This window comes from Lytechinus variegatus, chromosome 3 (assembly GCF_018143015.1).
Source record: "Lytechinus variegatus isolate NC3 chromosome 3, Lvar_3.0, whole genome shotgun sequence".
In the NCBI taxonomy this organism is placed as follows: domain Eukaryota; kingdom Metazoa; phylum Echinodermata; class Echinoidea; order Temnopleuroida; family Toxopneustidae; genus Lytechinus; species Lytechinus variegatus.
Window position 1 is genome coordinate 40,911,034 of NC_054742.1, and position 26,463 is coordinate 40,937,496.

At 34.5% G+C, this 26,463-nt stretch overlaps 1 protein-coding gene across 2 annotated transcripts; it reads right to left on the reverse strand.

The window, feature by feature from the left end:
• Positions 1 to 1,627: 1,627 nt before the first annotated feature.
• LOC121411029 (coiled-coil domain-containing protein 13-like) lies at positions 1,628 to 26,418 on the reverse strand. 2 transcript variants are annotated; one of them, XM_041603491.1, is made up of 16 exons: positions 26,351 to 26,418; positions 24,117 to 24,355; positions 22,608 to 22,679; positions 21,957 to 22,062; positions 21,452 to 21,591; positions 20,656 to 20,706; positions 17,857 to 18,084; positions 17,000 to 17,218; positions 15,673 to 15,849; positions 15,009 to 15,215; positions 13,681 to 13,865; positions 11,961 to 12,080; positions 11,085 to 11,219; positions 10,496 to 10,611; positions 9,589 to 9,709; positions 1,628 to 8,982 (listed from the first exon to the last, which is right to left on the reverse strand). In XM_041603491.1, the coding sequence occupies exons 2-16, from the start codon at positions 24,309 to 24,311 to the stop codon at positions 8,805 to 8,807; spliced, it is 2,250 nt and encodes a 749-aa protein (XP_041459425.1). In that variant the 5' UTR covers positions 24,312 to 24,355; positions 26,351 to 26,418; the 3' UTR covers positions 1,628 to 8,804. The 2 variants fall into 2 exon arrangements, with proteins under 2 accessions (XP_041459425.1, XP_041459426.1); XM_041603492.1 differs by having other exon boundaries at positions 26,300 to 26,366.
• Between the last annotated feature and the right edge of the window lie 45 nt (positions 26,419 to 26,463).

The following is a 26,463-nucleotide window of genomic DNA, read 5'->3' on the forward strand; positions in this document are numbered from 1 at the left end:
ATAAAGTAGACTACATGTGTGTGAACCTTTAATTACATGTATGATCAGCATATAATGGATGGCAGTCATGAAGGTTGTCATCAATTATACGTCATTGCTGTATTGTAGTCTTTAAAGGTTTCAAATTATTAGGAATGATAATGATCACACTAAAATAGCAGTGTAACTTCATTCCTAATTGAGATTCATGGAGTATTTTTGCCTATGGTCTGAGGACAGCATGTCTTCTGATGAGATGATTTCATTAAGCCAGTCTACAGTAAATGTTTTTGAGTGTACAGATTAAAAGCTAATCAAGTATTTAAGAACATCTTGCCCATATATCCTTTTGCGAATGTACATGTAGATAAATATTGCATGTTAAACACATAATAGGCCAATATTGTAGTAGAAGTCTTTTGGCCACTTTTTTTTACATGTCATAACAATGATCACACTTATTTGCTGTGCCTTATGTGCCAACTGAATCTCAAAGTTACAGTTCATGTTTTGTTGACTTAAAATTGAATTTGCATTCAGTTTATTTTGCCCAATGTACTAGTTGTTTTGTAATTAAATATAAGAGGGATCAGCTTATAGGTTGCCAGGCGCCATTAAGCATTATTATGAAGTTATTATTATTCTAATGTTGCCATGAGAGTTTTAATGTAGGGGAATGAATTTCCATATGTGGTGCTGTCCTCCATCCTCTATGTTGGCTTGTTTAGCGGATCCAAAGTATATTATGTCGTAAATAGTAATATATTATACATATAATGCATGCTCTGGAGTTTATGTATATCTAGTATTTATCTAGTGGAGATACTCTTGTAATTCTTAAGAGAAATAGTATTATTTTCACAGGAGCTCAGCAAATGATTATGATTTGAGCAGTACAATCCTAGAGTGCAGTCATTGTCACAAAGAAAGTAAAAAGAAATTACAATGCACTCTGATATGCATACCTTGGATTATTTATACTAATAAGCGTGTAGAAATTGTAATGTTCAAGATGTTTCATCACATAAAATGAATTGTACTATGGCATTGAGAGCAAATTTGACCAATCAACAACCTGTCTAATAATGGCTTTATACTATAGACCAGTTCGTAGTTACTTCATGGACAATTTTGGTCAAATGACCTTTCATTTCTTTCATTATGATAGGCAGATTTCAAAGCAATATATTACGTAAGCATGCCTTACATAGCAGGATGAAGAAATTGAATAGACCAGGTGACTAGAATAGCACACCAATGAACACTTAATGAAGGTATTTGTTGCATTCCTACTTTGAATGCATATCATAGCATGTTGCACAATGTACTTGGCAAACTGTGAAATACCAGTCTTCGTTGACGCATTGTTATTTGTGGATGTAAGTGAAAAAACAATTCAAAAGAATATATGAATAATCAAGACATCAAAGTTGGTGCTTATCTCATTAGATTTTAAACCACCATGTCACTTTAGTACATATGACCTTCCTCTGATCATGCGCAGAATCCTTTGATCATTCGCAGAAAGGAACTACGAACTGGCTTATTTGTAGTAGTTTTTAACCATACATGACATGTCACAAACTACTTTTTATGCTGCTTTACCTGTTATTGAAAATATATGGTTCTCTTTTTTTGTGGGGCGGGGGTGGGGTGGTTGCACATTATTTGGTGTAGACCAAAAGATTGTATTCATATTTGCAATGTTTCTCATCTAATGCATGTGAAATGATGAAGTTGATTGAGGGAGGAGAGGTACGGTGTCTGTCAGCTTTCATGGAAAATTCATTACCATTCAAGTTCTTTTTCCATCTATTAAGTTGGGGAGGTTTAACAAATACTATGTGATGTGCTGTATAATCTGCATAGATTGGAGACTCTTGTAGCAGAAATTGACTGAGGCTGAGATTTAGAATGCCTTAGGCAGATGTCTGTGCCACTACTTATAGCTGATATCCTGCTTCAGTGGCGCTTTTCGTCTTTTCATTTCAGCTTTCCTGCAGTCCCATCATGTTAATGATTAAATGTGAGAATTGATGATAAAAAAGCTATATTATGAAGGATTCCTGCAGGAAAGACCGGCTTGGTCTTCTGACGATTCAGGTGCCTTATGCTGAGATAGCCAGTTCGTGGCTCCGCTTATATATCTTTGATAATCTTTTCCCCTGGGGGTTGTTTCACAAAGATTTAAGTATGACCTAGAGTCGCTCTTAACTGTCTAGTTGCGTGAGGTATATAAGACATGTCTGTATTGGTCAGATCTTGCAAAGAGAACGTGCACTACAGTGTATTGATCAATGAGACTGCTTGTTATATATCATGTATGCATCAGCATTTAATATAGAGTATTTCTTAAGAGCCAAATCCACATTGATTACATGCTCAAGGCACTGAGAAAAGGAAATTAAAAGGTTACATGGAATGGGAAATGACAACGGATATAAGAAACACAATCATGACAATGAGAGGAAACTACTTGAAGGCAATTTTAAGTGCTGCGACTTTAAGCCGTTTTCAAATCTTTGTGAAACACCCCTAGATCTGTCATAATTTGGGGATCAGTTAAGTGAATAATCATTGCCTCGTAATGAAAGCTGAAGACATTGTATCTTTAAATTGAAAATACAACTCATGATATAAAGGTGCCACCACTCTAAAACCAAGCTGCATGTAAAATATCTAGCATTGTCTATCACACAGGATCATACTATTTAAGAAGATTTCGTTCGATTTGATGTTAGGCAAGAGCTTTTATTTCACTTTGAATTAATTGATAAGTTGGTATGATACCATTTCAAAGGAAAGTACTAGTGAAAGAAAATCTTTATAAAAAAAGGAAGAAAGAAAAAAAAAGATGTTTGATGAAAAAAAAATGGTATGAATTATGCCAGTGTTCATACTTTGAAACTTAATCTTAATAGCTGAATCTGTCATTGCTCTTAAGTCTATCGCAACAATATATTTACTTGTTATTTTATGTAACATCTCTTTAAATGATTAGTGAGAATGTGTATGAATTTAGAGGAGTAGTATATTTGAAGTAATAATTCCTGTAGTTGCAAAACTTGCAATGGATAAGTGTTTTGAAAAAAAAAGATTGGTTAAGGTCAGTCTGTTGAAGAAAATGCAGATGGCAATGCTAATGTTGATTAGTCATTGCTTTTTTTTTGGGGGGGGGGGTGCAATCATTTGCAAACCATAGTGTCACTTGTGTCTGAAGAAATGCACTACCAGCTCACTTATTCCAAAATATGAAATGATTTGTCCATTTTGAGTTTGGTTGACATTTGACTCTGGTAGATTTGTTTTCTATGATGCTATGTGTATTTATAGTCAGTGTATATGTAAAGATAGAAAACACAATTGTTACTTCACTCTTCTCTTGAATCATAAGTCTTCTACCAAGTATTTATCTGTGTTTTCTATTTATTACTCTAGATTGTATTGCTTGACATGAACATTACATAAAGATGATTTATTGTTGCATTATGGAAACATTTTTTGCGAAGTTACTAACACTGATTTAAACATGTGTGTAACAAAATCTGACAGGTATCATCCTTTTCTTGCAAATAGCACTAGAAAGACAATTCACTCTACTTTTTTCTAGGATTCATATTCGTGCTTTATTTCTGCTGCAATCCATATCGAATCACTCGTGACCACTGAACATATGTATGACAGCTGAACGTGCATATTAGGTTACAACATACACTGTAATTAACAACTGTTCACAAGTACAACAGGTGTTGTCCATTTTTTTGTATTTGAGTGTATATTCAATTTAAATACTGGATAGTATATACTGGTATATCCACAATTGAATTTTGTAGTATATTCTCACTCAAAATAATGCACTATATTCTGCTTTGAAATTTTAAAAATCACAATTGGAAATCGATGAAAAGTTATCTTTTTGATAATGGTAACTTTATTGTACTCTTTTCCAAGTGAGATATATTTGACATGTTAATTACCAGTTATAAATAATTAAACATCATTGGAGTTAAAATTAATGAAATAATTTCCCATGTGATAGTCTAGATAATTATCAAGTTTGTAGCATGTCTGCTCTTTTTGTGCTAAGCGTTATCCTTTGATATTACATTTTATTATTTTCCATGTTTTTATTTTGACAATACGACCCTCAGGAGTCCTTGATGACCAAACATTGTTGGTATGGAGGCAACAGGTCACTGAAATATATTTTTGTTCAACAGAAACTTTTTAAAGAATTGAATTAAACATGTGTATGTAAATACAAATAATACCTTACTCCTCATATGTTTTGTTTAATGCGAGTTTAAACATGATTTATGACCTCTTTTACATGTACTTTTATCTCCATGATTTATTGTATTTTTCTTAAAAGCAATCAAACACCCAAGTTGTCTCAAGGAAGTGATTACATGGATTACTTGGATTGGTCATGAGCGTTGGAAGTTTGAGTCTTGGAAAATCATGTTCCAAGATGATGATTTCTTATCACCTTACCACCTAATTATAATATAACACAACTTTATTTTCTGATGAAAAGAAAGCCCCCATTTTAGCTTTGAGTATGATCAATTGAATATGTTTTTATTTTGTTATGGTAAATGTTGTATAAACACAAAACATGTAAGTGTGAATGTACTGCCTTGGATTAGAAGACGATATTCTGCAATAAAGTAAAGGCTATATCTTGCAGCTCACTTTGTTTTTATTCCTCTGAAAAGGGATGTTAGTGGTGGTGTTAGTGATGAAGACGATGATGGTAGTGATGATGGCGATGATTATATGGTGGAAGTGGTAGTGTTAGTGATAATTATGATGGTAGTGATGATGCCGATGATTGTGACGGTGGTAGTGGTGATTGTAGTTATGATGAAAATGTCACAAAAATATTTTCATGATATCCAGATTTTCAATTTAAAATATAATCCTAGTAATACATTGAAATACATCTCACTGGAGCTTCTATTAGTTTCTGATAGAGTTTATATATTTTTTTCAATTTCATTTGTCTGTTTGGATGTCTTCAAATAATTTCAATATTACTGCATAGCATTATGCCAGAAGAATCACTACAGTAAGACAAGATTTGTGTGCATTTCATTTCAGTTTATTCTGATGAAAAAGCCTTGAACTATTTGTCCTCGTGTTATTTTTGCCCGCATGACTTCCAGTTGTTCATCACAATACCTCCGTTCTCCTCCACTTTCCATCATCACCACATATCCAGTTCATTGATCAGATAAAAGTTTCATGATTACAAAGAACAAAAGGCTATAAGACACATGGTAATGATGTTAAGTCATGTATTCACTGGAATATGTACAGCATACTTAATCATACGTAACATTACATAGAAAATAGTACAAACAATACGTACAAAGGCAATGAGAGAAAGCTTTGTGATGAAAGTAATAAAGCATGTACAACCACAAATGCCATAATAGATGAACATGTATAGATATATACAAGGTCGAGTCGCTGGAAATTAACCAAGGTCGAAGAATGATATGATGTTTGTATCACGTAGCCCAGGACAAATGCACTGCATGAATTAAGAAGCAACTTGTCTGACTTCCAACATACATGCCAAAATCTGGGAAATTATACCATGATTGGATAAACCAAGGTTACATGATGGCCTACGTATGGCAGACTAATTACAATTATTAATTATATCATTCTTCATCAGTTTGTGGTTCTGTTGTTCTGGAGATAAATCGTACCCTCACCCCCCCCAAAAAAAAATTATAATTAGATACCATAATCAATCTCTTTTAGTATATAATGCACAGTTCAGTATATATTCTTTTTATAGAAAGCTGAAATTTATTATTTACTAGTCACTGTTATGATTATCAAACAACTTTCACATAATATTTTCTTAAAAGAAATACACAAATTATACATTCAAAATTCAATCTCTTGAACATAAAAAACAACTTTACTTGTTGGTCAGGTGTACTTTTAATCCCACATAAGATGGATTTTGAATGAGCTTTTAAGGCGAATGAAGGATGTTCCAAATACACAAGGTAAAGTTTAGTACACATACTTTGAAAACATTTTTAGAAGAGAATCATTGTCAAACTGTTAAAAAAAGGTAAAAGGATGAGAGTACTTGGTACTATTAATGTTCAGTAATCCTTTCACTTGAGTATTTTCTTTAAACAAGCTTCATATCTAGAAATTTGTTGTCATGAACTTTCCTTCCTCTTCTGAATGTGAAATTGAGCTTATTTCTTAAACAGGTTTCACGTTATAAATTTGTTTTCACAAACTTTCACTTTTCTTCTTACCGTGTTCATGTTATTGAGACATTCTTATCCCCAAAGCCATTGTTTAATATCATAATATTGACTCTGTGCAATGGTATCCCCTTCTAGGCAAAAGTAAACAAAATACAAAGAGAGAATTCCAGTAGCGCCAAAACACAGCCAATACTAATAACAATTGTTCCTTGTTACCATGAAACTCAAAGAAACCTTACACTTGCTACTGGTTCCTGTACACTTTTTTTTTACACAACTTCATAAAAAGAGTCCTGATTAAAGCTAGTATGCTTGAATACTTTCAAGTTTAATATCTATACTGATATTCTCAAAATTTGACTGTGTCTAGCCAGAAAGGTGTGAAAAGATGAAGTGTGAAATTTGATATTGATTAAACTAGAATAGAGGATTCCAAAGATCACAAGCACAGCTGGCATGATTCAAACTGTTGAAAAAGAAGAAAACCAACTGATGATTTTGCCTTGACATGGAAAATGGAGGATTAGCTCTATAAAGAATGTGAGATGTATACAAGCATTGGAGACAGAAATCACTAGAAAATGGATATGTGTTAGATTCCAGCCCTGAAACTACAAAGAAAGAGCTTTCGGTTCAGATATCCATTCAGATATCTATTTGCATTTAAAGGGTGTACAACAATGAACACAAATTTCATATTCTGGGACATTCACACTGCTTGAAAAATAAGCTTGTCTGTTTCCTTGCAGATTAAGAATCAATGAGTTCAGAAAACCATGAAATCAATCTGGGTGTAATTATATTGTTGATCTAGAGATTAAATTATTAACAAGAACAAGCCATTCCCCCAAACTATAGATCATTGGCTTTCCTATATATGTGTAAATATAAACAAAGTTTGAAGTCAGTCCTTCAAGCAGATCTTCAATGATCACTAAAAATCACATATTGCTATCAACATAGAAATGCAGTTTTACAAGCATCAAAGAAAAACAAGTCTTGCACATATCCATTGTAAGACCAATGTGTCTGCTAAATTACATGTACATAATCTAAAAATGAGGGAGAAACTTGATCTGCAAGATTTACTACAGACTGATGGAATGACAGACGGATGGATGGACCGAACATCCAGCCACCTGTTAATCACATAACTCATTTGCACCCTTTTCAAACTTTGTTTGGCTGAGGTATTAGTCAAATCAACAAAAAAAGAGATACATTTTAATAAAAAATTCAAGCCACTTTAAATTGCACAAAACAAAAGTATATTCATCCAACACTGCAGATGCAAACAATGATTAAAAGGGTACCCTAGGCTGAAAATATAAGACTTAAAAGGTTAGAGTAAAATCAAACAAGAAAGACAGCGAAAAACCATTCAAAATCTATGAAAAATAACTATTAAAAAAAAAGTAATTCCACTTTAACATTTCAATGCATGTTATCATGGATATGTAATGAACAAGCTGGTGATGTCTCCCTACTTTTTCTTCATTTCATTCATTTTTTATTCACAAAATCAGAAAATCTAAATTATTCCAATAATGTTGAAATTTGATAGACTGACAATCTCATACTTAACATCCTCAATATTGTCACACATTTATATTACAAAGGAGATGATTCATGAAACCAGTGGAGCACCTCTGACAGTCTCACCTGCATTACACGATTCAATATAGCAGCAGTGCTGACTTTGAAAACTAAAGTCCACATTTCATAAACTATATCCATAAACTTTGAAAGTTATGACAGCAATTTAATGATTACCTCAAACATGGCCAAAGTTCATTGTCCTTAAATGACCTTGGACTTTGGGCATGTGACTTCAAACTTGCACAGGATGTTCAGTGATACTTGATTACTCTTATGTCCAAGTTATATGAATCAGATCCATGAAGGTTCAAAGTTATGATGGCAATTCAACAAATTCCCCCAACTTGACCAAAATTCATTGATCCAGGCTGGATGTTCAGTAATATTTCACTACGCTTATGGCCAAGTTTCATGAACTAGGTCCATTTACTTTCGAAGTTATGATGACATTTCAAAAACTTAATCTTAGGTTAAGATTTTGATGTTGATTCCCCCAACACAGTCTAAGTTCATCGACCCTAAATGACCTTTGACCTCAATCATGTGACCTAAAGCTCAAGCAGGATGTTCAGTAATACTTGATTAAGCTAATGTCCATGTTTCATGAACTTTGTTCATATACTTTCTAAGTTATGTTGTTAATTAAAAGACTTAACCTTTGAATAAGATTTGATGTTGATGCGACTGCTGTCGCAAGAAAAGTGCCGCCTAAAGTCCCAGTCTGCTATGCAGGTGAGACAAAAATGAAATTTGAATTAATAAAATAAAAATAAAAGGACTAGGGGCATGAGATTACCAGCTCACTCCTTGCATATGCATGGCAACGTGCATAGAACTGTTTCACTGAAATAAATACAATCCTTGAAATCCAATAGCTTCATTATCTTTTGCCTGATTCTAATAGATATTTTGTTTGTTTAATCAAGCTCTATTTCTACAGCTTATATTCACCCTTGTGTACCCCTTTAAGTTGGATTCTTGTTAGCTAGACTGCTGTTGGGTACTACTGGTCTGTCTAAACTGTCTGAGTCCTTGTAGAAAGACCTTCTTAGTCTGATCCATCATCTGATGATAAAGTTTAAGGTCTTCTTCTTTGGCCTTGAGCGTACTCTGTAGAGCAATCTTTAATGCATCATTCTCATCAACCTGGATTGCAAGTCTGTGTAGCAGAAAAGAAGTGGTATTTTAAGATTTAATGAAAAAGAAGATGGAAATAATTACTAAAAATCAGCATGTGAAAGTGTATGTAAAATCTTTTGTTTGGCATCCACTTTAAGTTAATTAAAAAGAATATCACGTAAAGGTGCACATTGCAAAGCAAAACAATAATTTGCCTTCATCCATTGTTTTAAGAGACACGTATGCCACCATGAAATTGAGATCACAAAATTATACCAACATGTATTTTCAGGAAAACTATTCGTAGGGACTATAGACTTAAGATTCTAGTATTTAGCAAAGATATAAACCAAATTCAAACTGCAGTGAGGAGGACTGATTAGTCTTTGATGTTGTAAGTAAAATATTTTTAAAAAATACTCTCATTCATGTCATTTCAGGCACAGTTTCCAACCAGATCTACTCTTGGCCATAAATATTTGTATAATATAAATTGATGGTTGATCTGGATGGTGGGGTGGAAATTCTGCTATGACATATGAGCATTTATATTCTACATGTATATTCCTTGTAAAGACAACCAATTCAAATAAAGAACTTCAGCACTGATTATCCTGGCTCTACTACACACTGAAATGAATCTTACCTCTGCTGTAATGAGTCAATAGAGTCTTGAGAGATTGGTATGCCATCTTTTAGTAATTCCTCCACCCCTAGTAATCCTGTTGAAGATTTATTCATAATGAGCGCTGAAGATGTTTTTCCACCTGTGTGACAGAATAGATGAATCATGACTGAATAAATATTAGGCATAAGCAAATGATCTTGGCTCCAGTATGAAGTGTTTCTATGGAAAATATGTACATGAAACCAGATCTATCATCTGTCCTAAATTAAATAGTCCTTAACCTAATTTTCATATTTTTCCAAACATAAAACTGTAATACCTTCCTAATACTTAATGTCTTAGGGAAATTAAGTCAGTTTGATTGTCTGAGGAGCAATTATCTCGTTACCCTGTAAGAATGTTTCATTACAACCACGTACAATTCAGGAATTTATTTTTAAAAAGGGGGGAACAGACTTCTAAAAAAGATTTCTGACAAGGAGGTGAAAAAAGTTTGTCACTCCCCAAAATTGACATCACAGCAGCAGCAGCAAACAAACATTTAAATAAAAAGGGAAAAGGGAAAAACACACACAGCTGTTGACTGAGTGAGGCATAGTTGTTCCAAATATTTGACTTGGATATGGATCACCATTTAATTAAAACTAAATCAATTAACATGTTTAACTTGACCCACACATTACAGTAACATTTGCATGCATATAAGAATGAAATTAATATTGAATTATGATTCTAACCATTCATTTTATTGGTATTGTATTAAAAAAGTGTCACAAATGCAATTATTGACAACTGCCAAATTAAACACAACAAGGCTATAGAAAATCCAAATTGTTACTTTCATTTGCGTAGCGACTTGATGATCATTACAATAGTGAGGATTGGAAACTTAGAGAACATTTTACTGAATATACTGCAAGCATACCTTTTCCACTTTCCATTTTGGCTCTACCAAGTTGTTTTTCTAACCAAACATTCTTCTGTTTCAGCTCATGGAGGTTGTTCTGGGAATCAGCTGCTTTTGTTGCGCTTTCTTCGAGTCTACAGGAAACACACAAATATGCATGCAAGTGAAATAGGTATTAGTAAATTAAATTCTCTAAAGTTTTTTTTGTCACACCTAAGCTTCCTATCTAAAAGAAAAAGGAATGGTTTAAAAGACACAATCTTCCTTCACCATTACTTCAGACAGATAGCTATATCCAAATCATCTCGGAAAGGACAGTTTGTCCTATCACTTCCACTAACAGACATTGTATAGTTTAAATATCTTATGTCTATAATTCTCCCTAGGCCCCAATGTTGCCATCTAACATACTTCCAAGAAATCATTGATGTTGATTGGCTGTGAAGCATGGTAGTTATGCCATTAGATGGAAATGTTACCATAACAGCCACTTTTATGAGGATTTATGTAGATGTATTCTTTATTCCATCAGTACTATTAAATGTATTGCAAACAATGACTGTATTTCATGTGGAAACATAAAGGCAATCATTGTCATTTATCTCACCTTTTCTGAAGAACAGCAACCAATTCAAGAAGCTTCTCTCTCTCTACATCTGCTGCTTGGCTAAGTGACTGAAGCTCTTGGCACTGTAACTTCAGTGAGTCGATTGCTTCATGGGAATATGATGACGCCAGACTCCTATCATAAACAGTTCATAAATGTCATGAAGTATATTTCTACACTTGCAAAATGTGATGTCATTGAACTCATAGCAGAATTTAGTGCAATGCAGGAAAATAAGAAAATTACAAATACCCATTGAAAATACAAAAGAATTATTGAAATTTCAAATTAAAATATGGAAGAGCTACTAGGGTCAATGAACTGTTGTAACACCTATGATTGTTGTATTTAAGCCTGAAAAAAAGGGCCATGACATATGCCCCACCATGAATCAATACATGGAGCAATGAATAGTTAACTTCATATCATAATGGCAATAGGAATATAATAATTCCAAAAACTATTTTAACATTCAGATCTCAACTTTTTTTTTTACTAAAATAAGGGAATATTTTTGCTCTAATTAGGAAAGTATCAGTCATTTACATCCAAGTGTGTAAGGTTAATGATGCTGAAACAAAGCAAAAAATTGTCAGAATTCAGATACTTTCCTCTATATTGAGTCATAATTTTCTTTCTATCTCCTCTCAATTCAAAAGCTCCCTATTCATACTGTTATGTATTTGGATGATAAAATATAATTCCTATTTATAGTGTGTGTAGTAAAAAAATAATGAAAGAACAAATCAATACAAAACAAGGCAATTACATTGGGTAAAAAAAAGAAGAGAATCAGGAATGCTCAAAATTAACCCTTTAACGATTTTGAGGTGTGAGGATTATGGAAATAAGAGGGCTTGATACACAGGTACTTACCCTGTGCTTGCAGGGCGGACAGAGCGCAATGGGGAGCCTCTGGGAGGTAAGTCTGCATCACCGATACTCTGTCTGGAACCGCTACGATTACTCATCTGAGATAACGTGCGTGATCCTTGTCTGTATAGCAAAACCAATTGATCACCATTAAATCACATGACCATAGGAACCTTCACACTCACTTTTGCACAAACAAGGATGTATACTATACAGTGCATATCAAAAAAAGTTTACAATTTGAAAAAGAGCTGGGAATTCAAAAATATACAACATGTGGGTAATTTTTTCACATATAATATTGGTTTGGGTCTCATCTATCCAATGGAAGTAAAAGTTTTGACAGAATGTTACAATTGAGTGAGCACTGTCCATTTCTGTAAAGCTTGCAGAAATCTGTTTGCGCAGAAATGCTCGTTTTCACGCTGTGTCAAGGAGAAAGGGCAAAATCAAACTTACCCTGCGAAGCATTTCTCATACATTTCCCTTGCACTTTTAGTTAAATGAAATAAAACGGATACATTCAAGCATTTTGTAACAATTTTGCTACCCAAATTGAAATTTCAACATTTAGTAAGCACAACCTTTACACTTTTTGTGCCAGCTGGATCTGAGGACATACATGTCACTGAATCTGAACAAAAGTTTATATCAGACATCTCCAGCATTTTTTTTAAATGAGTTTTTATAATTTGAGGTGGGTTTACATTTCATTTTTCATCTAATACTTGTTTCTCCACACTTTTCCCAAGCTTGACAATGATTAACAAAATTAAAAATCAAGCCTAAGCCATTTCATGTAAATCACATCTCAGTGTAAAGCAAATAAGGTCTTGATAGCCTCAGTGTGTGGGGGAGTGGGGTGGGGCGCAATGCACTCTTCAAAGTGTTTTGGGCAAGGAAACAAGTTAAAAAGGTAAAAATATCTTCAAATCAATTTTACTAGCTAAATTCCATGTTTTCTTCATGATTAAGGTCTACTTTTAATTACATAACCATTTCAAAGTTCTGCATAAATCATTTTTCACTAAATTTTCAAAAGCAAGTGGTGCTCACTCAAGCGGAAATATTTTTTGACAGTTATATCGTCATTTGCTTAAATGGACTTGTACTAATGTTAAAATGTGGAAAAATCTTCAGGAAACTACAAATGTATAATTTTACAGGATTTTTTCAAAGTGTAAACTTTTTTTTGATACGCACTGTAGAATAATAGCAAGTACTTGAAAACAGCTAAAATAGGCATAAAATAGACAATTACTGTCACAAACCTCATTACCACTTCAACCTGATTTGGAAGTTTCAACTATTTATGAAAACCTTTCTGTGGTATATCTCCACTTTAATGAAACATTTACTGTCTTTCTAGTTGCCTCTTAAAAGATGTACTACTAAACCTAATGAAATGAAACAGCCTTCCAAGCAATCAATTGCAAGTTTACATTTTTAATACAAGTTAAAGTTATTTTTTTTCTAGTGCATATCCACCTAAAACTATTCTTCTGTTCAAACTTTTTTTAGTGACTTGGAATAGATTTGTAAAAGAATACACAAAAAAGTTGATGTTCTCAATATGTTAATTCTATTTTACAAAAAGCATTTGATATGCCATAAATATTTTTTATGAATACATTTTGAAAATGATTTTTCACCTGAAGATATATCTCTGATGTTTTCTTTCAATACTACGATATTACAAAAATATTTTGCTGACATTTCTGACCTTGACGGAGGAGGTGCTGGTGAGGTATTGGTGATGATACGGGTCTTCCTTCCGTTTGATGATGGAGGTCTGTTGATGGGTGTGGCTGCTGGATTCAGGACAAAGCCTTGGCTTGATGGGGGTCTGGTACCAAGAGTGAAACCCTGGTTTGAAGGGGGTCTATCAAGACCATTTATTTGCTGTTTCTACAAAAATGTTTATATAGAAAGAAGTAAATTGGACAACTGTGAATGGATTGGAAATAACTCAAATATGGGGATAAGATATACAGATCCTCATTGTGCCATCAAAATTTTACTTCATTGCCATTTTGAAGAAAAGGCAAAACAAAAACAAAAAAACATACAAACAGATTTCACATACATATTACCTCTTTATAATACAAATTAGATTAAATGATGTGACATCTATTTCTCTATCATTGCAATGGTAAAGGATAAAAAATTAAAAAGAAAATATCATTTTTGTCCACTGTCTTTGTCATCAGGTTTGCAGTGAAAATGTCTGTCAAATATTGTTAAACAATATCCTTAATCTGTCTGATTATTTGCAGTCTCATAGAGAACTCTATTTGTTACAATTCTATTATGCAACATAGATGTAAAGACTTAAAAAAAATCCTAAAAGCACAACTGCAAGGATATAAGACATTGGGTGATTTCAAGTACGGTATTCGGTGTTGGTGTTGAAAAGTCCACTGAACCGAGCTCCAACATCGAGCTGAGTTCAGAGGAACGATACTGATTGCTTTTATCGATAGCACATGACGTCACGCCTCTGCGCTGCTACATCATCTAAACTTCACGCGAGAAGTCTCGACGACGAAAATGAAATCGGAGAGAAATGCATCAAATTTTCATCGTACAGAATACAAATGCTTTAATTAATTCAAGAATTCGAAAGAGTGAACATTATTCTTCATCAAAATATATAAAGCTCAAATAATTTGAACTCATCTTAACGGTAAAAGTAAATTTTACGGGGATGTTTCATCGTGTTCGCCTCCTGTTCACGAGCTCGAGATTGCCAACACCAACACCGAACTTGAAATCATGATTTTCCCAATCCCTGGGGGTTGGTGTTGGTGAATGGGGAAATTGCACGTAGATCGTCAACACCAGCCGCAGTGCTGCGTTTAGCAGACGATATTCAACACCATTCTTCAACACGAACTGCCGGAAATACGTCATATTTTTCGAGGTCAATCCCAACACCAGCCTGATTTCAAATACGGTGTTGTGGCTGGTGTTGGTGTTGTCACAACACCAGCTTTCAACACCGTACTTGAAATCACCCATTGACATTCAAGATGAATATCAGTCACTGACCTGTCTTCTCATCTCGATAATTTCCTCCTCTAAAGCCTTGACCTTCTTCTCTTTCTCCATGACGATGATACGGAGCTGCTCCATGGCATTAGCTTCCCTCTGTGCATGTTGATGTAGGTTGTGGTGTTCACGTACCCGCTGCTCGACATTCTGCTTTTCTTTGTTACCCAACTCGTCCAATGACTGCTTCAACTGGCTCTGTTGTTTCTGTACATGTTCATTCCCCAAAATGAAATCATGGGTACAAGGTTTGATAATCAATTGGTGATTCTGTCACCTCTCTCTCTCCTTTTATCGTCTTTGCCAGGTGTTCTGCAAACTCTGGTCCACACCAATTTTTTTTTACTCTCTATCTTGCATTATTCTTCCTTTTTAACTTTGTCATTATCTGACTCCTTATCCAATACATTATCTTTTTTCATTTTAAGAATCTGTTAGAGAAAATAAAAAATCTGATGATAACAATCAAAGACAAAATATAAGATCCAAGACCTAGAAAAATTGGTATAAGTCGCTTGTTCATAGGATTTCTAATTGTTATTATTCAAGAACACTTCACAAGATCTTCACGAGATAACCAAATGAAGTGTTCCACTAATTTCTCAACAATTAATTTTCACCACTATTTGATTAAAATGCATAAGTATCATTTATGAGAACTCACCAAAAGGGCCTCAATGAGTTCATCATCATGTTTGCCTTTATCCATGCATCTAGCTACCTGTTGTTTGAGGCCTTTTATTTCTTCTGAGAGAACCTTGTTACGAGCTTTGCAGGCATCCATCTTGTTCTTCAACCTACCATGGTCTTCTTCCAAGGCTTTCAGTTCATTACTCACTCGCTGCAATGTAAAAACAACATCAATTAAATATTACAAAATTCTATGATGTAAAAAAAAAAAACCACATCTAAATGAAAGTAAATACCAAAAGTCTTCTGCTAGCGATTTGGAAGGAAATGCCAATGATCAACTCTGTTACATCATCAAGGACAAAGAGAAGAATATCAAGGCTTTAGAAGGCTCTTTCAAGATGTTTTCTAAAGCTGTTCATACCTTACACACAGCTTTACATTAAACTCTGTTAAATGTAAAATCCCAATTTTTTCCTGTTCTAAAATACTGGGTATGAATTTCTAAGAACCCTCATCAAATTTTGACAAATCATCATTGCAGTTTGTAAAGTAAGGAGCAACTTACAAATATTTTGACGAAACGACACCCAAGTATTGGATTGAAATACATATAGAGATAAATTACATGCAACTCACAAATCTTCATTGCCACTCAAGTATCAACTACTTCCCATATTGCTGAACACAATGAGAGGACATAACTTGATAATTGTTCGTAATGACTTTCATTCAATCACAAACACCACTTTTTCAGCATTTTTTATGTAATCATAATTGATGATGAGAAGAGAAAGGGTTACTAGTCCTTTCTCTTCTCATCATTAATTATTTTAGCCTTCCATGTACCACTTTTTGTCTCTTCTGTGAAATGTAAAAATACTGGTAAAGACCATGAAAACTTAAGTATGTCAATTAAATTTCCCACTTGATTTTGCTTTTAGATTTATCTAACCTGTCTAATCTGCATGCCATGGGATATGAGGTTTTGAATTGTATATTCATATTATGCCAAATATCCTCAAATGGAAAATGTATTCAAACTCAGCTTCATAAGAACCCCCCCCCCCCGCCGATAGTATTATACCTTTCAAATATCAAATAGGTTCTCTGCATCCATCTTGAGTACACAAGGACACACACTAAGTAACATATAGTTTAAATGGGCAGTCATGCATATTACTAGGATTACTAAGCTGCTCGCCTTTTCTAAGACCATCACTCTCACTATTTTATGGACATGGCTCAAGTTCACGATGTAGTGTGGATAATTCTGCAACAAATTTTATAGCGCCAAATGACAAAATATGGTGAACTGTTTTGTGATTGGGTAAGACTCTTCAGTACAAAAAGGTTCTCACTTCTTTTGCTTCTCTCTTTTCTTTCTCCAGTTGTCTGACCCTGTTTCTCTGTTTCTCATCAATTGATGGCTTACTGGTCCTCTGTACTGGTGCAGAAAGGGGAGACATGCTAAGACCATCTTCAGTGATGTCCATGGTCATAAAACGATCCTCAAGGCTAAGTTCTGTATCAGGTCTCATGTTCTGTACCTGGTTGGTTTGCGACTTTAACCTTTCAACCTAAAAAATCAAGCACATAACACAGGAAGCAAGGTCGTGAAATGATCCTCGGGCTCAGTTCTATTTCTCGCTTTGAAACTGGTTACAGTGTGAGTTTAGCATTTCAATCTGCCAGGAAATCACGGGCTTGACTGAAATTTCTGAAGAAATCAACTTCTATTCTGTGCCCCTTTATTTATGAAATCTCTAGTACAAACTGCTTTTCCATTGTTGAAACGTATGAGAAAAAGGATTGCAAGATTGGTAGATTACACTATACGGACAAGAGTGATGCCAGGGTATTTCATAATGAAGGTGGGCAAGACAATCTATAGGCAACATTACTTTAGAATAATATGGGTAATAATATGAAGTTATTATGATCCAGACTTATATTTCAATACTCTTATCCCTTCCCCTTTTCTCCTTTTTTGTGTTTATTCTTAATTACAGGAGGGGGATTACTCTTCAAGGTTCAATCCGAGGGGGGGGTATGCTTCCAAGAATACAGATATTGAATACAAAATAATACATTTACTTCACCCGACTAAATCATATTGCCCTTTTTTTCAAATTGTTCGAAGACAATTATAGAAAGTTAGTGAGATTCTAGTGACAAAGCACATGTTTCACATGCTGGATTGAAAAATAAAGACTACCTTCTTTTGAAGCAATAGTATTTGTTGAGCTCGACCCTTCCATCCGCTAGGCTGGTTGAGCAATGACTGGATGTTTACATTGTCTCCAATCTCATTACTAAGGACCTTATGACATACTTTGAGTTCCTGTTTCATGCTGGCTATCTGTGTACGATATTCACCCATCTTAGCATTGGCCTGGCTGAGTTTATCCTGACTTGCCTTCAGCTCAGCCTGTACTGCAGCAGCCTGTTAGAATAACAGTGCAAAGAAACAGGTTTTCATTTCAATAACAAAGATGTACAAATCTTGTGCTACAGTCACATTTCCCCTACAGGTACCATACAGCGAGTCGAAAACAGCAGTTTTATCTAATTTCATTCAAACCACCCACATGTAGGTGGTACAAAAATGGCTGTTTTAAACTTGCCATTTGTTTGGTGACCGTAGGAGAAATGTGACTGTGCCAACATGGTCATGCAATGTCAAAAGAAAGAACTTTCGAGATAACAGAAAAAAGTAATATAGTAATGAGAGTGAATAAAATTACAATGTACATTTCTTTGTCCACTCATCATTTTTTTTAATATAGACTAGAAATGATGAAATTTGCATTTCACAAAAGAGTGAATTTGCAAGTTTGGCTGGGAGAAAAAGATAAATATAAATTGGATTAAAAATGAGAAAATCATCCAACTCATATCTGCAATTTCCTTCCAGAAATTATAGGATTTCTCATGGATTTACAAAATGACATCTAATACATACTTTTCCCAAATTTAAAACAGTGTCAGTAATTTCATTTTCCTATCTAGGCTTGCTGATGTAGAATGATAATGCTAAAATCATTGAGCTGTACAAGCACACCAGAGTTGGAAGCTCATCAAACATGAATGACTAATCGTGGTGACAAATCAAAAAAATTATTTCAATATTTTTCCATAATTGATTTAGATTCATTCAAATAGATGTATTTTAACACCAGAATTTATACCCAATTTTAAAATACTCACTTTGAAAAAAAAAAAGAAATCTGCAATATCCATTAAGTCATTAGGCTGCTAAAGCAATTATTCTAATTTCTTGAGAGAGTGTGAATTGAATTTGTTGTAAAATCCACAATAGAGTTAAAGTAGACAACCGAAGAATCAAAAGTATTTTATAATGTCTTTTTGTGGTCATCATTATAAAGGGGAAGTATTACTAATCAGATATATAACTTCACTTTTTAAAATAGTGATTAGAGTTTGCAGAAATCAGCTCTCAAAAATGACTTATTTTCATGGCATATTTCTGCCTTCGTTCGTCCTCTGGCGAGCTCCAGCTGAGTGACGTCACACCAAGAGCAGTGAGCAGCTGAGCTGACAGCAGCCCATTGAAGACGATCTTTCCAATCAGCGTTTTTTGCTCTTAGAATTGTTTATTCCTCACAAGATTGGTCTTATTACATAGATAAAAGTTTGAATTTTCTGAACAGTAAAATGAAATGCACATTTAACATATTTTGGTAACCGATATTTAGCTTAGAAAAAATTATTTGTTTTCAAGAAATATACGTGAATAAACAAAGCATATTTTCACTTAGAAATCATGCTTGCACCACATTGATATTATTATCAATATAAAACATAGACATTCGTCTTCACGGCTGAATAAAAATTATGAAATTTAATTACGTAGCAAGTTCAGGAACCACAAAAAAACACGGCAATATCCATCGCGAAATGATTGGAATTGCAGTTGGATTGCCGAAGCATTGCGAGGCAACAGCAGCGAACGCACTTTGTTTATATATCATTATGAACCCGGCAGCGATGGAGAAACGGTCTGTGGACAAATCTGTACGCACGTAGTTTTTTTACGAGTGCGGGGATCCTGGTTCGAAACTCTTTGATTTTTTTTGGTTCGGGATTTTTTTTTTTTTTTCAATTATATTCCTTCCCCGTTCCTACCAGCTCTTTTTTCTCTTTTTTTTTCATGTGGGATTCTGTTCAGTCCTGTATTTAGTAAATCTTACTTCTTAATTGCTGCTTTTTATTTTCAAGTTAGATTCTCTAGGCCTACTTTGGGCAGCGACTCCCTCACGGTAGTCACTTAAGAACCAAGTTTGAAAGGACACTCGTAAAATTACGTCACTCTCGCCGATGAATATTCATTAGATCGTGGTCGTGCGTGTTCAATACAAACTCTCTGCATGCATGCACTCAGTGTGTATTGAACACGCACGACCACGATCTAATGAATATTCATCGGAGTGACGTAATTTTACGAGTATCCTTTCAAACTTGGTTCTTAAGTGCCTACCGGTACCCTCACTCACTCACTGACTGGAGTGGAGCAACACAATGACGAATGCAGTAGACAAAATCGGTCTTTACAGTCCACAATTCAATAAAAACGGGCAAAGGAACACAGTTCTGATTCACGTTTGGTCTGAAGTTGTCGAAAACAGAAATTGAATATCACATTACATGAAGAAAACGGTATATTCGGAAGATATTGAACAGGTCAGTAAGGTGATTCAGTGCATGATGCACAGAGAGCTGATGAGCTCGTCGATTGTGTGACGTCATTATTCTCGACCGTTTTCGGCTGCGTGATTGTCGGTCTGGGGGGCTGAGAAGGGTGTCTAATAATTTCATTTCTTGCATTTCCACGACATCTATAAGACTTTTTAGTGATATATTTGTGTATAAAAAGACAATACCTTTCCATCCATATATAATTTGTCTATAATCATCACTTTCGTGAATTTTCTTCGTGTGTATACTTTAAGTACTACACTCTAATGTTGATCAAAAACTGCAAACCTTTTCATACCTGTTCTTCTGTAGGGCTTGGTGGTCTTGGCTTACTAGAACCTCGACTAATCTATAAAAAAGTAAAATTGAAAGTACATTAATACACAAAAGATCAAAATGCACATATGTGACAGTTACTGATTCCTTGACATAGTTGATTTGAATAATAGCTAAAGTAAAAATGAAAGGTCAACAAAACATAGGATAATGAAAAATAATAATAACAAAGAAAATGCAAAACACCATTTTGATGAACAACAGTGTGTCTAAAAAAATATACACTTTTGAAATGGACAGATACCGATTCCTTGACACAGTTGATTTAAATAATAGCTAAATTAAAAATACAAGGTAAACAAAACATAGAATGAGCAAAAACAATAACAAAGAAAATGCAAAACACTATTTTGGAGAACAACAGTGTGCCTCAAAAAATATACCTCTTTGAAATGGCTGCCAACTAAAAAATATATATCACTATGGCGGGAAGGCTTATATATATATATATATATATATATGTAAAACTAATGAACTCCACCTTTAAATTACACCAAAAAGGTTGGAAAACTATTCAACCTTGAGTGGGTACTGCCCTCTTATTACAGTAAAGGGTGTGAAAATTAGGGTGGGCAGGAATCAGCCTTTCAGCTTGAAATTTCTGAGAGGTGATTTATTTGGAACTTGCAAAGTTGTCGAGAATCCACAAATATTAAAAAAAAAAACGATATTATTCAGCTTGATCAAAAGTCCTAGTTTAAATTTAAAGCCATTCTAACAGAAGTTTTCAATAAACAGAAATTTCATAAGAGACAGACCTCTATCTCCAGATCCCGGACCTTTCGGGTAAGTTGTCTGTTCTTTGTCTTCTCACTCTCAAGCTCCGATGTCAGCTCTCGAGATTTCTTGGAGAGCTCCACAATTCTTGTGGCAGCACTCTCATTGGCAACCCCACCTCCTAAAGAATATCAACAAACAAAAATAGAGTTTGTTTGGCCAAAGATGCTAATAACAAGAATGTAACAATCTAAATAATGTATCATTGCTGGGTTGACATCTTCATGTTTTAGAAAATGTGATATCCTGTGCAAATCTAAGCTGTCTGTCTAAAAAAAATTAATAAAAAAAAACAACAATAAAGTAAAATCAATTCCACCATGTCAAAGGAGATACTATCGGAGTATCCCGTCAGAGACAATGTTTTCTTGGCTATGTTTTTGAGCTCTACTAAAGATTAAGCTTTTTTTTAAATATGAAGTCTATCAAGCAAGATATAACATTCTGCAAATTCATAATAAGGTAATTGATAACCAACTGTTTTACCTCCTAAAGCGAGTCTGTCCTGCTCCCTTTGTTTTTTAAGTTTCCTGATTTCATAGTCCCTTTCACTGAGAAGTTTATACAGCCGCCCAGTCTCATCTTTTAACTCCTGTTGAACAAGAAGGAACATAGCATTATTAAAATTATACATATCTACTTGTGATTATTAATTCAGACACAACTATTTAAGTAGTGGATTATTACCAGCGGTAATATCATGATACGGCAATAAATTAGCCCCACATGGTCATCAAGCAATTGCATACAGACATCATTCATTCAAAGGACACTTGTATGACCCTTTGCCTTGTAATCTGTTGAGGGATGTCTGGATTTCATGGCCTGCATCACACATTTATTGAAGTTTGAGCTAGTTCTCATTACTGAAACAATTAAAACCTGCATTTAATTTTATAATATCGTGAAAGGCAATATATTGTCTAATGTGTACTCCATATCATCTTTCAATATTTCAATTGTGAAGCATAGTTGTACACGAAAAAAATGAATTTGTGCACTGTGAATACACCATTCAATTTTTCATAATAGAACCAATATGATACACAGATGAACATTTCTCCTTAAGTCACAATTTCACAAGAACTAATACTACTAATTCATTCAAACAAACACAATGATTCATGCAATACTTACCCTAATGTTATCAGATAATTCCTCATTCATGTGTTCCTGGTACATGGCATTCTTTGTTACTGGATCACTCAGCTGAAGTGAAGATTTAATTATACAATGAAGGTTTTAGTTGTCAATGAAATATAACTAGAAAACTTATCTAACAAAATACAGTACCTGTATTAATGCATATCTAAAATTAACCTTAATCCATCAATTAAATTATGCAGTTTCTCATATTGTGAAACATACATTGAAGATCTGAAGTACACATTCAAATGCTAATAAAATAATGTACATCAGGAATTTAAAAAAAGACTCTGATGACAAGAAGGATATGTGCTGTTGCTAAGCATGCACTAAAAAATGTAAGCACGATGACTGAAGGAGAAAATAAGTGGAATGCTCTGGCCGTCTCACCTGCATCACGCGATTCAACATAGCAGCAGTGCTGACTTTGAAAACTACTATAACTCGCACAAGATGTTCAGTGATACTTGATTACTCTTATTTCCACGTTTTATGAACTAGACAATACACTTACAGAGATAGGATGGTAATTCAACAAATACCCCCAATGTTGCCAAAATTCATTGACCTCACATGACCTTTGACCTTGATCATGTGACCTGAAACTTGCACAGGATATTCAGTGATACTTGATTACTCTTATGTCCAAGTTTCAAAAGTCAGACCATCATAACTTGCAAAGTTATGATGGTAATTCAACAGATACCCCCCATTATGGCCAAAGTTCATTGACCTTTGACCTTGGTCATGTGACCTAAAATGCGCACAGGATATTCAGTGATACTTGATTACTCTTATGTCCAAGTTTTATGAACTAGACCAACATACTTTCAAAGTTATGATGGTTATTCAACAAATACCCCCAATTCGGCCAAAGTTTATTGACCCTAAATGACCTTTGACCTTGATCATGTGACCTGAAACTTGCACAGGATATTGAGTGATACTTGATTACTATTATGTCCAAGTTTCATGAATCAGATCCAAAAACTTTTAAAGTTTTGATTGTAATTCAATAGATACCCCCAAATCGGCCAAAGTTCATTGACCCCAAATGACCTTTGACCTTGGTCATGTGACGTGAAACTCATGCAGGATGTTTGGTGATACTTGATCAACCTTATGTCCAAGTTTAATGACCTAGGTCCATATATTTCCTAAGTTATGATAACATTTCAAAAACTTAACCTCTGGTTAAGATTTTGATGTTGATTCCCCCAACATGGTCTAAGCTCATTGACCCTAAGTGACCTTTAACCTTAGTCATGTGACATGAAACTCTAATAGGATATTCAGTAATACTTGATTAATCTTATGGCCAAGTTTCATGAACTAGGTCCATATACTTTCTAAGTTATGATGTCATTTCAAAAACTTAACCTCAGGTTAAGATTTGATGTTGACGCCGCCGCCGCCGTCGGAAAAGCGGCGCCTATAGTCTCACTCTGCTATGCAGGTGAGACAAAAACCCATCCAAAATAAAGATTGAATAATGTATACCTTCAAGCACAAGTCATCCTGCACTCCAAATCCATTCAAGTGACTTTCACCACCTTTGACATCTTCTGATTTGGAAGAAGCACCCTTCTTTGCCACCTTGCCCTCTTGTCTCTGTTTCATTCGCATCAGTTTTTTCTGCTGTTGTTCCTGTAGAACTTGAAACTGCTGCCTGAGAGTTGAATCTCCCTCATCCATGATGCTTTCTATCAAATTGCTAACTCCTATGAATGGAAACACAGCTGCGTGTGAACAGAAAAAATACAAGGATATTCTGTTTAATTACACTTATTCATCGTTTATTTATAAAAAAATATGATATCAATGAATTACAGTGCATAAGTATTAACACACAATTAACAAAGGGAAATGCTTTTGGAAACATCTCTTGTGTACCTCTAACAAGGCTTTACCATTGCCAGGAAGTTATATTTTACTGTTGTAATTGACTAAGATCTCTGCTGAATAAAAAAAATTATTCATCGCAACATGCATAAAGGATATAAAGCCAAGGAATTAAGCTTGGTGCTCATCTGTAAGTGTATACCTGTTTCATGGTCTAGATCATAAATGCTGGGTAAAAGTGATCCCCTGAACTGAACGCATCAAATGAAGGGGTTCTGATGCATATATAGCATTCAGTCACTTCAGTGGAGAATCAGTGTCACAGAACAATGCCATTGTTAAATAGTCTTTGTATCCAGTACCAGCCAGCCCAAAATCCCCATCCTTCTTAACTATTTTAAGCTAATTTTTGCTCACTTTAGCAAACAAAATGTGAGCTCGATTTAATTTTACTCAAATTATAATGTATGGCAGTGGATCATAGCAACAAAAACTTTTCTTGAATCCACTAATATCAAGCACAATAATTTCTGAAATCTGCATAATAGTCTACCTACAACAAAAAAAATCAATATCAGCTTTTAATCATACCCTTATATGTGAAATGTTTTAGTCACTTAAAAATTGCATTGTATTACTAAATGTGTGCTTTTTGTGGGAAAAGTTGGAAAATTAATAAAATAAATGATTGAAAGCTATTCTTATCATGCATATATCGAGATATGCGTCATGTAGCCTGGCCCTTGGCAAAAAAAAAGAAAACAAACGACGTAAACATCGTGGCAAGTTTCCGTCTTTTCTCATTTTTCTCAATTTTAAATGAATTCTTGTTTAAAAGTTCAATTGAAATTGTAGAAATGTTGAAAATGAAGTTGTATGATTTAGGGCTAGGATCTAGATCTTTTAGAAGTAGAAATCTTGGGGCTGAAAGTTTCTGTTTTTTGTAGTACACAAACATGAATGGGATACAATCCCTGGCTCCTGCACTGGAGGGTAAGCTTAGCATACCGTACGTTAGTAAATGATTTTTAGTTTTTTACTCGACTAGGAGCCTCCTGGCAAGGCCCAGGAGGGCTAGAGTTAGTATACTACATGTACTAATCTCACAATACGTGTGAGTGGGAATTTATTCTGAAAGTACCTGGAATTTTACAAAAAGAATTTCACACAGATGTTCCAGCCTCCCAAAACAAAAGACACACCGTAATAGATCTAGGCCCTAGACCTAGGCCTACTTATCTTCTTGACGTATAAATAATATAGGGCCCTGTGCCATGAGCCAAAAAATTTTGAGCGGTGAAAACCAAAATACGGCGCGGTGCAGCGTATCAGGCAAAATAATTGTGACTACAGTACCCGTATGTGAGCGAGTGAGCAAAAATTTTGACATTTTCATTACAAATACAATACAAAAAAAACCAAGGCAAGAATGATCCAATGACCAATTGTGAGATACATTTTGTCTGACATGATCATGATAATATTCGGAAAATAATATAATTCTTGGAAATGAAAACTTCCCGGAATTTCTCACTTCCCGAAATGCTCGGCATGCCAAATGCTCTTGGAAAATAACAAACATCCCGGATTTTCCTGGATTTCGGGAAGAGTGGAAGCACTTGGGCGTGGGCCGGTGCCCGAGGCGGAGTGGCACTAGCAACAGGCCCGTGCCGCCCCGGCCCGCCGATTCAGCGGAGGATCGAAAGCAGTTAAGTTAGCACGGTAAATTAAACTGCACCATTCAAATAATTGTATAATAAAATAACACTAGGGTATAATACAGTCAATTTTGAGACTAAAATTTGTTTGAAATATTACGATTAAAAAACTAAATCACTAACCTAAAACAACAAATAAATCGAGTTTGATAGCGTTACTATAACTTAGTTTACCTTCGCAACAGCACCGTAATCCAAAATTATGCTATTATTTCCAAATTATTTCTTTTTTCTCAAATCAAACTCTCAGAAATTCCCTTAAAAATTTTATTTTGGAAATGAAATAA

Bases quoted from the DNA above. Each gene is read 5' to 3' on its own strand.
- LOC121411029 (XM_041603491.1), bottom strand. From the start codon at position 24,311: ATGGATGAGGGAGATTCAACTCTCAGGCAGCAGTTTCAAGTTCTACAG. The intron at 13,866-15,008 runs GTCAGTGACTGA...ACATTTTTGTAG, and splicing joins TTATCGAGATGAGAAGACAG to AAACAGCAAATAAATGGTCT. The intron at 11,220-11,960 runs GTAAGTACCTGT...TGTTTATGATAG, and splicing joins GTCCGCCCTGCAAGCACAGG to GAGTCTGGCGTCATCATATT.